At 39.1% G+C, this 16,585-nt stretch overlaps 2 protein-coding genes and 1 pseudogene across 9 annotated transcripts in view; 1 reads left to right on the top strand and 2 right to left on the bottom strand.

The window, feature by feature from the left end:
- The window catches only part of IMMP1L (inner mitochondrial membrane peptidase subunit 1), a 123,044-nt gene extending 117,975 nt beyond the window's left edge, over positions 1 to 5,069 (bottom strand). For 4 of the 6 annotated variants that reach the window (XR_006680129.1, XM_045291043.1, XM_045291039.1 and 1 more), the window contains exon 1: positions 4,468 to 4,547. The gene's annotated coding sequence lies outside the window, so the exon portion shown is untranslated. Of the gene's footprint in view, positions 1 to 4,467; positions 4,611 to 5,041 lie in introns of those variants that run through there. The other 2 variants (XM_045291041.1, XM_045291040.1) reach the window with 2 other exon arrangements.
- Positions 4,722 to 16,585, top strand: part of ELP4 (elongator acetyltransferase complex subunit 4) — a 255,782-nt gene continuing 243,918 nt past the window's right edge. For all 3 annotated transcript variants that reach the window (XM_004708262.2, XM_045291038.1, XM_045291037.1), the window contains exons 1-2: positions 4,722 to 4,946; positions 13,467 to 13,502. In XM_004708262.2, coding sequence (XP_004708319.1) covers positions 4,727 to 4,946; positions 13,467 to 13,502 — 256 coding nt within the window. In that variant the 5' untranslated portion in view covers positions 4,722 to 4,726. The remainder of the gene's footprint in view (positions 4,947 to 13,466; positions 13,503 to 16,585) is intronic.
- Positions 15,122 to 15,707, bottom strand: LOC105979111 (annotated as a pseudogene).

Genomic DNA, 16,585 nt, shown 5'->3' with positions numbered 1-16,585 from the left:
GAGTTGCAATGTTACATATCCTCCCGCAAATATGTTACTTTCCTTTTTTTTTTTTTCTAATAACCATCCTAGTGCATGTGAAGTGGTAATCATTGGGGTTTTGACTGCATTTTCCTAATGAGCACTGAGAGTACCTGGGTGGTGTGAACAACTACTGCACTCAATTACTAACCAGCATGTTGCTTCCAGTCCACTGAGAGATGCTTCAGAAAAGGTCTGGCAACTACTTCTGAAAAGCTGTGGCTGTCCGTTGCTGTTGAGTGGGTTCCAAGTTATAGTGCGCCTTATGTACAACAGAACCCGTCACAAGCATTCCTGTGTGATTATTTTAACCACTGGGCCAGTCTATCTCATCAGTGCACATTTTCAATTTTGGTGACATCTAATTATCTGTTTTCTTTTTCATGTTTTATGTATCCTTCTCCAGGAATCTATTGTCAAAAATAAGGGCTTCCAGATTTACCCAGATGTTTTCAATTAGGAACTTACATGGACACTCTGAAAATTAGGCTATTAATCCATTTTAGTTAATTCCTCTATAGAGGGAGCTACAGTTCCAATTTCATCCTTTGGCATGTGGAGAGTCAGGTGTCCTAGCAGCATTGTTTGTTGATTCTTTTATCAACAAGGGATGTAACGCCCTTGTTGAAAAGCAGTTGGCCTTAAGTGTATGAGCTTATTTGTAAAACGTTCATTATATTTTGTTGGCCTGTGTGTCTACCATCAAGTCAGTTCATACTCACCAACCCTACACACAACAGAGCAAAACATTAACTGGTCTTGCACGATGCTCACAAGTACTGTTTGAACCCACTGTTGCAGCCCTTGGATCAATCCATTGCATCAATGGTATACCTCTTTTGTGCTCTCTACTTTACTTCGTTTGATGTCCTTTCTCAGATATTTGTCTCTACTGAGAAGATGTCTAAGTACATGAGACAAAGTTTCCCATGCCCATTTTGGAGCATTCTGGCTGTACTTCTTCCGGGGCAGATGTCTGTTCTTCCACCAACCCGTGGTACGTTCAATATCTTTGCCAACACCACCATTTAAAGGCCTCGATTCTTCTGCAGTCTTTTTTTTTATTGCCCAGCCTTCACAAGCTTATGAGGCAGCTGAAACATACCATAGCTTAGGTGAAATACACCTTAGTCCTCAATGTAATAACACTTTAGAGAGGTCTTATGTAGCAGATTTGCCCAACACAAAATATCCTTTAATTTATTGACTACTGTTTCAATTAATGAATATTCATTGTGGATCCAAACAAGACAAAATATTTGACAACTTCCATGTTTTCTCTGTTTACCAGGATGCTACCTACTGGTCTAATCGTGAAGATTTTAGTGTTCTTTAAAATGATTTGTAATCCACACTGAAGGCTGCAACCCTTGATCTTGCAGTCTTTGATCTTCATCAGCAGCTACTTCAAGTCATCCTTTCTTTCAGGAAGGGCAAGCAAGGATAGGTCACCTGCATGTCACAGAAGCCTTCCTCCCATCCTGATTCTTCTTCATATAATCCAACTTCTCAGATTATTTGTTCAGCATACAGATTGAACAAGTATGGTAAAAGGATGCAATCTCGATCTTAAGCCATGTAGTCTTCATATGTATAGTATTGTTTTAGGGTACCAAAGAAACCCCATCTCAAATATAATGAAGAGAGAACATTTATTAAGCCTTAAAACAGACAAAGACAACAGATCAGGATAAGACCACCAACATGAGCATGAAATGGTGTCCGAGGGTTCAAAATTGAGATATGAGATAAATAATGGGGTGGTTGTGGTGGTGAGGAAACTGTCACAAAAGCATGATTGGTGGCAGATTAATAACTACATCACAATTTGAGGGGGGACTAGAGAAGCGGGGACTGGATCATGATTGGTCCAGGGCCTTTCAACGAAGGCAGGCAGGGCCAAACTCATAGGACATGACTCATTACTATTCGACCCTCTGTACCATCCCCAGTACAATGACCTCCATTAAGGACACACCTAGACAAGCCCCAAGAGACTGCCCCTTCCTGGGCTGGCCAGAGAGTTGTAGAGGCAATCCATTCTCTAAGACAGGGGTCCTCAAACTTTTTAAACAGGAGGCCAGTTTACTGTCCCTCAGACCTGTTGGAGGGCCAGACTATAGTTGAAAAAAACAACAACTATGAACAAATTCCTATGCACACTGCACATATCTTATTTTGAAGTAGAAAACAAAACGGGGCAAAAACACCCAGCAGGCTGGATAAATGTCCTCAGTGGGCCTCGTGCGGCCTGCGGGCGGGCCGTAGTTTGAGGATACCTGCTCTAAGGCATTCTGCCTGAAGGCAAGATGACCTATATCCTTGTTTATTAATCAGAAAGCATTCAATGGAGACAATATATGTGAGAACTCTGTACATGGATTTTGGGCTGTCACTGCCACCCCATACCCTTTAACAAACCAGGGTGCTCAGAATTAAGCCCTAATATAGTGTACAACCTGTAATTTACTATGTACTCAATAAACAACTGTTGAAATTAATCCCACACTTATACATATATCATTTTAACTCTTCCATAGATATTTCATTTACCGTATTACCATGTTTTATATTTAATTCTACTCTGTGCTGGTAAATTACAGTGTTTTTGGGAACAAGGTTTTTATCTTTGTAAAAAATTTTAATAAATTAGTACATTACTGTATTCTATTGCACAGGAGATACACAGTGAACCCTCGCCATTCCGAGCTTCGACTTCCACAGCTTCACTCTATCGCGGTTTTTGCGTAACAGCGCATGCTCTGTCATTACTGCCACTGATTGGCTCATACTGTACACGCTTGATGCCATAAATAATATAATAAATAATAAATGATAATTGTAACGTCCAAAATGTTTTACTGTATTTTCCCTTTTTCGTTTAATAAATTGGGTAATACGAGTGTAATGGTGACTAAAGGGTGTTTTTTCATGTCCTCTATGCTCTAACTACGAAAATATTTGATTTACAAATAAGGAATCCTACTTCGCGGAATTTCATTTATCACGGTAGGGTCTAGAACCGATTAACCGCGATAAACGAGGGTTCACTGTAACCAAATTCGTGGAAGGACTCAACGCGTACATGTGTTATGTTCTTCAGTTCTAATAAAGTATCCCTATCCTAATTTTCAGAAAACTATAAAAGGAACAAAATAGAGTTGAAAACACGAAACCACAAAGAAACCTACAGAAATTAAATATCAGTATCACTTTCAAGTTTTCAGAAAAGCAAAAATATTCAAGAAGTTTGTACTGTATATAGGACTACTGTGGCACTTTATGTCTGTATCTCACTAGTATTTTCTAAATGCCAAAATTAGCCCCTACTGTTACGTTCATGTTAAAATGATACAATTTTCCACTCTTTATCTATCTGCCCCAAATGAGACGATTTTTAATTCTAAAAGATCTATAATGACAAGATTACCCCTAAGATGACAGCACTCAACAGCTGGTAGTTAAATAATCACTTGTAAAGATTTAGACGGGTTAGAATCAGATATGAAGCCATCTAAACCTGAACGCAAGTTTTCCAGCCAATATGTGTTTCTGTTTTTCCCAAGTGAGGTACCCTGCACTCAAAACACGCTAATAGGCCACTGTCAAAATCAATTGCGATGTAGTAGTGCAGGCAGGGCTTGGGGTTCTTTTGTAATTTAGATGTTGGTCAATGATGGATGTCTTTAAAACCAACTTACCACCCTCCACACTACCGGACCCTTGCCCCAGTTCAATTTTAAGAAACTTTTAAAATTCAAAGACACAGCTTGACCTTACAAGGCTTTTTTTCCCCCATGCATAAAATTTTCGTTCTAATTAGAAAGCTCTTAATTGAGTTCACCGAAAACTAGAAACAGAAAGCATATACATATTTTTTTTGGGTAATCATTTTTCGGGAGAAGGAAACCTAAAGTATTTCCTGTTATTTGCAGCTGCTCTAACGGCAAACGACAATTAAATGTGTGAACAAGGTTGTCAGAGTAACACCTGTCTTTCACAGCGCTTCAGAAAAAGCTCCCCAAGACTTCCAGCAATTAAAATGAAGGCAATCTTCTCCCCGGGGCTTGTCAGAGAGGTACATTTTGTCCATGTGCTGCTTCAAACAGAGGAACGCCAAATTACCCCAAAGATGAACATTTTCCACTCCTCGATCTAAATCCACCCATCCACCACTAGCACTGATGAGCTGAGCAAGATTCTTAGCAACTCATTGCCGACTCCAAAGGCTTCGGTTAAACACGGCCATTCCGCGAGAGAACACCTGGGGCAGGTGGGGCACACTTTCTCTGAGCCCAAGAGAAGGGTGCGGGCAAGAGTTAGGGTTCTTCTCGAGCCGATCTAGAACGAGGCTGCTACATCACTCCTGAACGGATTGATCGGTTCCCCTTGATCTTCTTTAACTGAACGTGAATGAAGTCTCTCAAAAAACACGGTATTACCCACCTCTGGCCCCAAAGAACCCGGAACGACCCTCACCCGGGACTCAGGTGGGCCTACTCACCTGGGCCCCGCGGAAGTCCGCCAGTGCTGGGGCAGATCGTACTTGTCAGCAACGCGCCAGGCGATTGGTTGGCGCCGAAGCGAAGTAGCAAGCCGATTGGCTACTGGCGCCGGCCCGGAATCAAGGAGGGGTGGGAGGGGTTCTGACTGGCGGGCGACGGCGTTCCCAGAGTTTCTATTGGCGGCCGCGGGAAAGTGCAAGATGGCGGCCACCGCCCCTTGCGGCTCCGGCGCTGAGGAGACGGGGTCGGAGGCAGCAGCCGGCAAGCCCGGTGGCACCAGCTTCCAGAGGAAGGGCCCCAGGGCCGGCGGCCTCGACCGCGGCGGCTCTCGCCTGGTGTCCATTGCGGGCACACGACCATCGGTGCGGAACGGGCAGCTGCTGGTGTCAACCGGGCTTCCAGCCCTGGACCAGCTCTTAGGTCGGTTCGGAACAGAGGTGCAGGTTCCGCGGGGGAAACTCTGGGAGGGGACCTGCCGGGAGCACCCTGCTGACCGTAGTTCTTTGACCCCTCACCTTGGCGATTGGGAGAGGCCTGAAGGTTTGATCTTGACGGAGCCTGGCACTTCAGACCTGTCCTGGCGCCCGATTCCGCTCTCGCACTGTGCCTGTCACTCCTGCCCTGACATGCCTTGACCCCGACGTGCCGCCGCCGCGTTCGGGGGAAGAATTAATTTAGTCTGGAGACCAGCCTTCGTTAAGGATCTCGCCCCACCCCTCCCTTCTCACCGCTGGGTGCACGCTTCGCCTGTTGCCCTAGGTCGTGGCTCGGGCCACCCTAATAAACTTTTTATCATTCCGAGAGACAGGTCTCATACAGCAAAGGCTCAAGAAAGTAGCTCTCCCTTTTCCACATTCATGCTGCTTATCTTCAGGTTCTACATCTGAAAACTATATTCACTCTAAGCGAATCTATGGAAGGGATTTGTTAGTTAAATCCAGTCGTCGGTATTTATATCTGCGGTAAATATGTGTATATATGTATTCCAGTGTATGTTTTTGCCTCCTAGAATTGATTACTGCTGCATGCCAAATATATATATATACATGTATATGTATATAAACTTGATCCATGTTATAACGAGAAAAATTCATCTCATTCTTAAGACTTTTTTCCATAACCTCAGGAATTTTTAATGAAGCGCTTGCTGGACAATGTGCTTGTTTCATGATAGTTGTATTGAAAGGATGAGCCAGATTAGATTAGTTAGGACAGAGCTGCTGTGTTAATAAAACTTGTAGATTAGTTCATTTCTATATGGAATGTTGCGTCATTAAAACTGGTCTGTGTTGTATATTTCACATCTTTCAAAACATGCCATGTCTGTTAAGTCATATACACTTTCATAAAATATCACACGTGCCTTTGCTTATTCTTGCATTTCACTAGATATTTTTTAATTATCCCCCCTCCCAAAAATAGATTGTTTTTCAAATAGACTGCCGAGGAAAGTGACAAGGCAAGCAACTTATGAGAAACAGTGATTTTTTTAGTTCTCTTTCATGATCAAACATGTTTCTAAGTTCTTTTACATAAATGTTAGTATTTTCACTCAATTGCTTTGGGTTTATTGTCTTGCACAGTTACATGAAACTATAAACAAATGATTCAAAATAACTAATTAGCAAATATTTATTTCACCTGCTTTTTCTCTTGTCAGTCTTGTTTTGTGCCATCACATACTGGAACCTTAAAGCTTAAGCTAATCCTACTCCCTGAGTTTTTTAATCCCGTGTGGATATGTGATTTCATTCACTTGATCCCGAGGCTCTCCAAACAAAAAGATCAGATCACAGTCCTGACATTACATCTTCTGTTCCACACTAGAATAATAAAATGTGCCTAATAGATGTCCTGGCATTTGGTAGATATGCATTAGATTTGCAATAGAAGGAAACAATGTATAGGAAAAAACCCAAACAAGAGATTATGAAGCATGTAAGATGGAGTTACATGTTTGAGCTCCAGAAACAGACTCAGATTATGTGACTTGAACAAAGCCACAAACCTAGTGACAACCTAGGCTGATCTTTTATCTTGAAATCTAGTGATCTCTGTTCTTGGTTATAACGGTCTCATAATTTTTGAGGGTTTTTAGCCATTGACTGAATCTAATCTAATAGATTTAGCTACACTTATTCCTCACTTATCAACTATCTAGTTTTCCAACATTTTGAATTTATAACAATAGTAAAAAAATCCATCAGACTGTTTTGAGCATATGTCTTGCAGTAATTAGTACAAAGACTGGGGCTAGAGTAATGCTGACTGTGATGGTTAAGGTTATGTGTCAGGTGTCAACTTGGCTGGACCTGATTCTCAGGAATTGGGCAGTTTTATAAGGATGAAATATAGTAATTATGTAATGATACAGTCATCATCCATTTTGTAACCTGGTGTGACCATCCTCTGGTTTTGCATAATGCTTATTTTTACATAATTATCTGGCTTTGGGAACCCAGCCATGTTACTCAGTAAGTAGTGAGTGTATAGCCAGAACCAACAGCAAACCCATTTTGCTCAGTTGCAGTGATCTTATATATTTGATAGTAACCTTGCTCTGAGTTTTCCAGGCATGTGAATCCATAGAAGGGGGTTGCCACTTCTTTCTTTCATAGAGCTGCAGGGGGTTCCAACTGCTGACTGGCCTTTCAGTAAACAGCAGTTGAACACTTTAAACACTGCACCACCAGGGCTCCCAGAGTCTATATTTCAAAGTATCCATCAAAAAGAGAATCCAAAATATATTCCTCATGTATTTATACAGAGATTACAAACTTGAACTCTGATTTTTAAAGTTTTCTAAATTTGGAAGATCATTAGTGTTTGAAGATACACAATTATTTTTATGCTAAACTTTAAGAAGGTGGAAATAACAGTTGTTGACTTGAATATGTTGAAATGGTATGTTCTGCATTATGCAATTATTTTTTGCAATAATTAGCATGTACAGAAATTGAAGAATTTATTTACATTTAGAATAGTAGATATGGTAAGAAATATTTTAGTGTTTTCTAACCTAATGACATTTTTGTGTTTTGATTTTGCATTCTGTATGGCTCTGTGAAGCAAACTCATTTTTTTTAATTTTTTCATTAAAACATTATTTGAAAGTGAAACAGTTGACTGTTAATGTGTAAATATGATGGGGATGTCCCCCTACCCCCCCCAAAAAAAAACTGAAAAAAGCTCTGCTAAGCTTTCGTAGTGCACATTTTTCCTCCTAGGCAAGCGTGGAGCAACTCACTCTGAGTTAGTGCCCCAGTAGCATTGCCTAGGAAGGTTCTCTCTGGTTATAGTAAGTTTTTTTGTAAAAGTAGGTTTACTCAAGCCTCATTTTTCGTGATGGCCAATTTAAGAGAGCAGCATGTGGCTGTGAAATGTTGTTTCCTGCTCGGGAAACCTGCCACAGAAACTGTTGTGATGTTGAACACAGCTTATGAGGACAGCACTATGGGAAAAACTCAAGTGTATGAATGGTTTTCTCATTTCAAACAGGTAAAATGTTGATTGATGACAAATCTCATTCTGGACATCTGTCAACTTCCTGAACGAACAAAAATGTTGACTTGTAACAGATTGGGAGTTTGTTCCACCAGGTCAGACTGTTAATCAAGCTTTCTAATTAGAGGTTCTGAAAAGATAGCATGACAGGGTGCAACAAAAAGCCCTGATCTGTGACAGACAGGTTTTGCCACCACAAAAATGCTCCAGCTCACACAGTCATCTCAGTGTGTCAATTTTAGGCAAAAAACCCCCAATAAAGCAGCATGCCTCTCTTGCCCCGTGCACCTGACTCACCTGACCTCACTCCATGCAATTTCTTTTTGTTTCCATGAATAAAGAGGGACATGAAAGGACAGCAATTTGAGGAAATAGAATAGATGAAGAAAAAAATAAGGGCGACACTGTCAACCATCCAAACAGGGTTTGAAAATGTTTCCAAGAATGGAATCGCAGATTTGACAAATGTATTAAGTGTAATGGAAAGTATTTGGAAGGTGATAAATTTGTTTTGTAATAAAATTTAATTACATAGCCTTGGAGAAAAAAATTCTGGGTTTTTTTGGGGGGGAGGTTACCCCATTGTATACTAGTATAAGCAATTCATATTATATTGTTACTTTAAAAATGTAATTTTGTTCACATTGTGACAAGTTTAATATGGCCACATTGTTACAAAATGTAATGATAGTAGTATGTCATGATGTCAGGATGATGCGACTATAATCTTACAATTGTGATTATGTTAAAATATATTCTGTGGTTACTGTGTAGCAAGCAAATGGTGTATTCTCACTGTCGTGCAGTGCAGCGACATTTTATTACCACTACCATGACATCATTGTAATTTTAAGCAGAGATACTAACTATATTTGAAAGATTCCATGCAGATTAATTAAATATTAGGTATTTGATGATGTACTAATATTCCCATTGTTTACTCCAAAATGCTTTATAAATCTGAAAGCTCCAATATCTTCATCGTTTAAACATAAACTAATCATTTCAAATATTTTTCTTGCAATCAAGAAATATACCTAATATACCAGACTAAGTAAAAAATCATTGACACTATGGGTTAAGCAATAGGCTGTTGCAAGATTGGCGATTCAAACCCTCCAGCCACACTGAAAGAGAAAGATGAGGCTATCGGCTTTTATAAAGACTTATAATGTCGGAAACCCTCTAGAGAGTCACTGTAAGTCAGCATGATTTCAATGGCTGTGACTTTTGGGGGTTACTAGGGATCCCTCATGGCATAGAGGTAAGGCGCTGGGCTGTTAACCACAGGTCAGCCTTTTGAAACCACCAGAGAAAGATGAGTCTCTGTTCCCATCAACAGTCACAGCTTTGGAAACCTACGTGGGCAGTTCGACTGTGTCCTTTAGCTTCACTATGAGTCAGCATCTGCTTGGATGGCTGTGAATTTTTTCTTTTTAAGGAACCCCGATCGCTTTAGGAGGAGGCCCTGTGCCACAGAGGTTATGCACTAGGCTGATAAACCACAAGGCTAGCAGTTTGAGACTACCACTAGTCTGTCAAAGACAAGGCTTTCTACACCTGTAAATAGTTGCAGTCTTAAACCACACAGGGCCAAATCTATTATGTTGCTGAGTCAGAATTAACTCTACAGTAGTGAGTTTATTTAGTTTTGTATCTCTTTTATGGTGTTAGGAGCCCTGATGGCATATTGGGCTACGCTTTGGGCTGCCAACCTCAAGGTCAGAAGTTTGAAACCACCAATCACTCAGAGGGAGAAAGATGAGGTTTTCTACTGTAAAGATTCACAATCTTGGAAACCCACAAGGGCAGTCTGCGTTGTCCTATAAGGTCACAATATATATCTAAATAAACTCAATGGTGGGGCATTTGAGAACTAAAATTTCACTTCATATATGCACAGGTTTATTCCAAGCAAAATGTATGCATTAAAACTTACATGCCTTAATCTCTATGATGCTTTCAAAAATAAAGATCCAATTGAAAGAGAGGGAATTCTGAGGTTATCTGCTGTGCAGGTTAAAGTCTAAGCAGAGCGTTCGACTCAGAGGATTCCCCAAGGGATAATCTTGATAGATTTCCTTGAAAGACAGGATGAACACGAAGGCTTATGATGAAGTGTTTGTTTGTTTGTTTGTTTTTTTGCTTTAACTGAAAATGCATTAGTGAGAAAAAGGCTAGGAAAATTGCACCAAGGTTTTTTTCACCCATCCTCACTGCGCTTGCTCATTCTTAAAAGGCAGAAAGGGATGTCTTTGTGAGCTACTCATTGGAAAACCTCACCCAATCTAATCTACAACAGTAATGTTGCCCCTTCAGACTTCTGTTTAGTCCCAAAAGTCAAAGAACATTTGAAAGGAACACAATTTGAGTCCCTCAATGATGACAAAACTTCCTTTTGACATAATGTGTGTAAATCCAGGAGTGCAGAATTCTTTAGGGAAGGCAGAGAGATGGAAACGCTGCCCTCAGTAATGTATTGACCTAGATGCAGGATGTGTTGACAAACAATAGCTTCGGATTTTGATATTTCTGTTCAATAAGTGTTTCTGTTTAATAGCAGTACTTTTTGATTCACCCTGGTATATATAATGAAAACTTGATTTGAAAATTGTCGATAAGATGAATTCATCCTGGTCCCCTGACCAGCCTTTAAAATAACCAAACTTTACTGTGGTCAATTTAAATGAATCTAAGTGTACAGAATAGGACCATTTGGCTAGGGGATGGGTAAGGCGAGGTAGTCTGTTAGTTTAGCAGGTAAAAATAAGTAATATACTCCAATTTTATGCTGAGATAATGTGAAAAATTTCCCAACATTTGAATTTTTAATGCAAGGGTTGAAAAACCTCAGTGGCCTGGTGTTTTCTGAGTTATCAGTACCAGCTGGTTGTTTAGCCCCTCATGGCAGGGAACCACCCGCATAGCTGTCTTACTTTGCATAACTGTTTGCTTAGCGGTTTCATCAATGGGAAGGATTCTTGCTAATATTGTTATGGTTATCGCAATATATCAGACAATTATTTTTGTTAGTGATTTCTTCTGATCAGAAAATAATTGCTGGAATTTACCTTTGTAAGCTTCGTTCTCAGACAGACACCTGAGGAAGAGACCTCTGCATTTAAGTGAGGGGATAATCCTTGAAATGTTTTCATCAAATTTTTAAAAATACTTACTTCTCTAACTATTCCAGGAAAGGCCTTATATAAATTCCTAATTTGAGAAAATATGTATGTATTTAGATAAGAAACCTTAATCTTTACTATGGGAAATAAGCTGAAGAAGCTTTTAAAATAATACCTGCTCTAGACAAGACATTGTACTGTCTCTGTTGTAAGATGTTATTTCTTTTTATTATGCACAAAATGACTCTTAGATAGTTTATTTTTTCATGAGTAGTGAGAAAGTAAGAAGTTGTTAAGTTTGATTTTAAATGTTCAAAGTAGACTAAAGAGTTACAGGCACAAAATGTGAAATTCAACAGACATTTAGTCTAATCTTGTCCCAAAGCAAACCTTTTTATTTTCTAATGTTGTATAATTACTATCATCATATAAATTTCAGCTGATGTTAATCTTTTAGTTTTGAAAACAATTTAAATTCTTATTTAGCCTGCTATATCTTTAAATGCTGTGCTAAATGAAATTTTCTAAGTGCTACAATACTCTATATATTCAGTCTTATAACAAATCCACTTGAACACAAAAAGATTTTAAGTACTGCATTTTTAGTTGGATTCACAATCAATGCTCAAGGAAAATGCAGTCAAGAAATTAAAGGACATACTGGGCAAATCTGCTGCAAAAGGCCTCTTTAAAGTATAAACAAGAAAGATTTGCTACACACTGCAGTCATCTTTTGGTAACTTTGAGGACGAAGATGTATGTAACCCATGCCATGGTATTTTCAATGGTCTCATAAGCATGTAAAAGCTGGACGTGGAAGAATTGAGGCATTTGAGTTCTGATACTGGCAAAAAACAAATCAAAATTACCTGAGACTGACAGAAGAATAAACAAGTCTGTCTTGGAACTGAGGATGGGATATGCCTTCCCCTCACATATTTAAAATATGTTATCAGCGGAGATCAGTCTCTGGAAAAGAATATCACACTTGGTAATGTAGAGGGTTAAAGAAAAAGAGCAAGACCCTGATGAGACTTTATTGACATAGTGGCAAAACAATAGACTCAGAGAATAAGTGTGAGATGTCCCAGGACCAGGCATTGTTTCAGTTGTACATAGGATCACTGTGAGTTGGCACCTACTAATCAGTTCCTAACAACAGTGTCATAAAATTGATTGCATTCACTACAGTCAGCACAAACCAAATGTTGCATGATATTCATTCTGTTACCCAATTGTTCATCTTTCCCTAAAACAAATGGCAATTCTATATGCTTTTTGCAAGACAAAAATAACCATTGCCAAGGAAACATTTTTACTCAATGTTCCACATAACATCTGTAAAACTCTGAAGAAAAGCTCTTTCTTGGTATTCTAAATGTTTCACTTTATGCACTGTAGAGGAAAAAATAAAACTAGTAACATTATTTTCAGTTGTCCAATCATTTTCAGTAGTTTTTATAACTCAAATATATTTCTATTCATTCTTTGACATGTATTTTAAGTATTTGTTAGTATTGTTGCTTCATTGCCAATTATAATAATTTAAATGGAATTGGGAACAAAATATTATGAGTCAATTGTCTCATTTTATAGTGATTCTAGTCTCTTAACATTTAATTTTAAATTAATCATTTAGTATTTAAGTTTTATATTTGTGATCATACTAGCATAAGTCTTAGGTTTAAAAGAACATATTGTAATAATATTGAAATAAGGGGATTAAAAATATTCTTTTCTCTTTTAGTTGGCAAAAGTATTGTTAACTTGAAATTCCAAATATATTTGGACCTAGATATTTAGAATGTTCAGCTGTGTGTATATTATTCATAATGAACAGAGAATTAGTTTTAATTATCAGTTCATTTTTATAAGGCTTATTAAATTTATGGGTAAATATTAAAGTGGAATTTCTATCATAATAACCTTTCTTTTCTATGTTGTACTTCTGTAGCAGTTAAGTACCTGTGCACATTTAGGTTTGGCTATTGAGTTAATTTATTCACAAGTACTAAATATAACATTTAATCTTAACCACAGTTATGTTAAATGTGACATGGTCCTATCACGGGAGAAATGAGGCTAGTACAGTATATTATGAAAGTAATTGTAATGTGTAGTGTGTAATTATATACAATATATAATTATTTCATAATGCCACCTAGAACAAAGTATTGCAAAGGTAATTAAAATGTTGTTCTCAACTGCATTTTCAAAGTTATTGCAGTACCTGTCCTTGATAAAGCGTAAGTTTTCTGCTAACTATAATGTAAAAAGGTAGACTCAGTGTCCTCTCTTGTTTCAATTCCAGGTGGAGGCTTAGCTGTTGGAACAGTTCTTCTCATTGGTTAGTATCGAATGTATGTGCTGTTCATCCTGATTAATTTTCGGTTGTGCAAACTGATCTCATGGATTTGCTCATTCTGAAGTTAGATATTTCAAATTCAGTTTTCTACAAAAGTTAACATAAATTTGAATTAGAGAGTAATTGCCTTAAGTTCTAATTAAGTTCAAATATTGATTTAAACTTTAAATATATGAGACTAACATCTGGAAATCTAGTTCGCATATTCTCAAAACTGTGAATGGTACATTATGCTTCATTTAAAAAAAGATAATTCCTGTGTTTTTTATTTTATTTTTATATTGAATAAGTTTATATTTAGCATTAGCCGGCTCGGCTGCGTTTAGATGATTCCGATTTTATTGGCAACATCTAAAGCATCCTAGTCAGGAGCCAGTCAAGCACATACGCCTTCTTCTCACCAGCAGTCCAGATCAAGGTGTTGGCCTTGGCTGTCAGTGTCATGGAGCTGCTTCACAGCCTGTTTGATCTGGTGCTTGTTGTCTGACATCCACATCCACAATAAACACACGGCTGTTGTTATCTTCCATCTTCTTCGTGGCACACTGTGGTCAAGGTGTACTTAGTGATGGCATAATGGTCCAGCTTATTTCTCCTGGGGGCACTCTTCCGGGGGTATTTGGGCTGCCTTAGTCTGGGATCTTGGGCCGCCCGGGAAGGTGGGTGACCTGCGGGTCTTCACTTAGGGCCTTCTAGGCTTTTCAAGCCTTTGCATTGGCTTCTGTTTTGGGAGGGGCAGGAGCTTCCTTCTTCGTCTTCAGTGCCCTCTTCATAAAAAAGGCAATTCCTGTTTTGTTTTGTTTTATTTTGTTTTTAGTCAAATTGCCTTTCCTCCTCCAGCTTTATTAGATAGTTTAAAATTACATTTCTGTTTTCTAGGACTTCAGTTACTTTTTTCCATCTGACTTTTAAAAACTGATCACAGTAAATGAAACAGTTGTCTAAGTGATATAGTATACAAAAATAACATCTTGATTTCTGTGAAAATGCATTTCTTTGCAATTCCTGAACAAGCTCCCAATTATGCTAACTCTGAGTATCGATGTTTACTCTGGGCTTTGAATTTAAGTCTTTGAGGAATAAAATGTGTTTTAAACCTTTGCCATCACCACGTATGAGTGCTCCGCATCCACTCTGTGATGAAGTTGTTCCTGTCTAAACAGGACTTTTATCCTGGGTTCTCTCTTGTAACGTCATGTTTTTCTTTGTTTACTCCCATTCAACTGTATGTTCTATATAGGGCCTGATGCAGCTGTGACTTGCTGTTACAGCTACTGAGGTCAGACAACCCAAGGCCATCATGATGGTGCTAAAATTAAAGTTACTTAAAGAAGTTCATAGATACTTCCAAAATTGGTTCTATCTCCTACATGGGATCATCTCAAGAGACCCATTCAGTAATCCTTTATTCCCCAGTGGCATGAAAAGGGGATTCTTTAACAAAACATTATACATAACACCTCTACCAAACGAAACATAAATTTTTTTTGTAATTGCATGCAGAAAGTCGATTTTTCCCCCCACCCCTTTCCTCCTTTTACACGGCAAGTAAAGCTCACTGGCCTGCTTCTGTCTGCCAACCTTTGGCCAGTGAAGAGGATTTAGAGAAAAGAATACAACCATCCATCAGAAAAAGGAGGGGCAACAAAGGAAACTGATGAAGCTGTAGCCTCAATTGGGCATTCCCGTGCACGGTGCCCTGACTTCACTTGTTGACTTCACTTGTCTTGCTGCACTTGATAGCTACCTGACCAGTCTCACCACACCTGTAACACTTCCCTTTGGTGCAGTCTTTCTGAATGTGTCCAAATTCTCCACAAGAGTAGCTCTTCTGCTCATCAGCGTGGTCACAGTCACTAGCCAGATGGCCTGTTTGCCACAGTTGTAGCAGCACTGCTCTCGCTCGCTCTTGGGCTCCTTGCAGTCCTTGGCAATGTGACCACCTCTACCCCAATTATAGCAGGCTTCAATATCCTCCTGAAGATCACAATCCTTGGCAAGATGACCAGACTCACCACAACAATAACAGATGTCTGGAAGAGATGAGGAAACAAACTGGAAACCTCTATCCGAGGGAAAACCCCCTCTGCCACAGCTTCTCCTTCCAGGACCATGGCCTCCTCCAGTCGGGTATTCCTGGGCCCAGTGGCCAGATCGCCCACACTGGAAGCATTCGTTGCTGCTCATGGCTGCAGTTAGGTTTCCTTCGGCGTCAAGAGTGTCTGCTGCGGGTGAAAGCGGCTCTCAAGGTAGAGGCTGTTTATTTTTCAGGGTTGTTGCCTGTGCTACACCAATTCCTGTTTTTTATTGAGAATTTCACTATGTAGAAGGAAATTTCTATAGAGTAATTAATTTATTTGAAAAGTTGATGTAACCATAAGGCATTAGAGAATCACACTTTATCATTATTGTTTTCTTTGAAAGAAAATCATATTTTTATTTATTTTTAATGTGACAGGAGTTTATATTTAAACATACACTTGTAACCATACTTGCCTTGCTTTTGTTATGTTGATGTTTCAAGTTAAAATAATCTTTAGCAGTCACATAATGACACATCACATTTGGTAACCAAACAATATTACATACTTTAAAAAAAAATAATTTTATTGGGGGCTCATACAATTCTTATCACAATCCACACATACATCCATTGTGTCTAACACATTTGTACATTTGTTGCCATCATCGTTCTCAAAACATTTGCCTTCTACTTGAGCCCTTAATATCAGCTCCTCATTTTTCCCTCTCCCTCCCCGCTTCCCCTCCCTCATGAACCCTTCATAGTTCATAAATTTTTATTATTTTGTCATATGTTACACTCTCCAATGTCTCCCCTCACCCACTTCTCTGTTGTCCATCCCCAAGGGAGGAGGTTATACGTAGATTCTTTTAATCCATTCCCCCTTTCCACCCCATATTCCCTCCACCCTCCAGGCATCGCCACTCTCACCACTGGCCCTGAAGGGGTCATCTGTCCTGGGTTCCCTGTGTTTCCAGTTGCTATCTGTACCAATGTACATCCTCTGGTCTAGCCAGATTTGTAAGGTAGAATTGGGATCATA

This window comes from Echinops telfairi, unplaced genomic scaffold, assembly GCF_000313985.2.
Source record: "Echinops telfairi isolate 266 unplaced genomic scaffold, ASM31398v2 ScPeMD7_60;HRSCAF=208, whole genome shotgun sequence".
NCBI classification, from domain to species: Eukaryota; Metazoa; Chordata; class Mammalia; order Afrosoricida; family Tenrecidae; genus Echinops; species Echinops telfairi.
The sequence above is the reverse complement of the archived record's forward strand: the minus strand, read 5'-3'. Positions and strand labels throughout refer to the sequence as shown.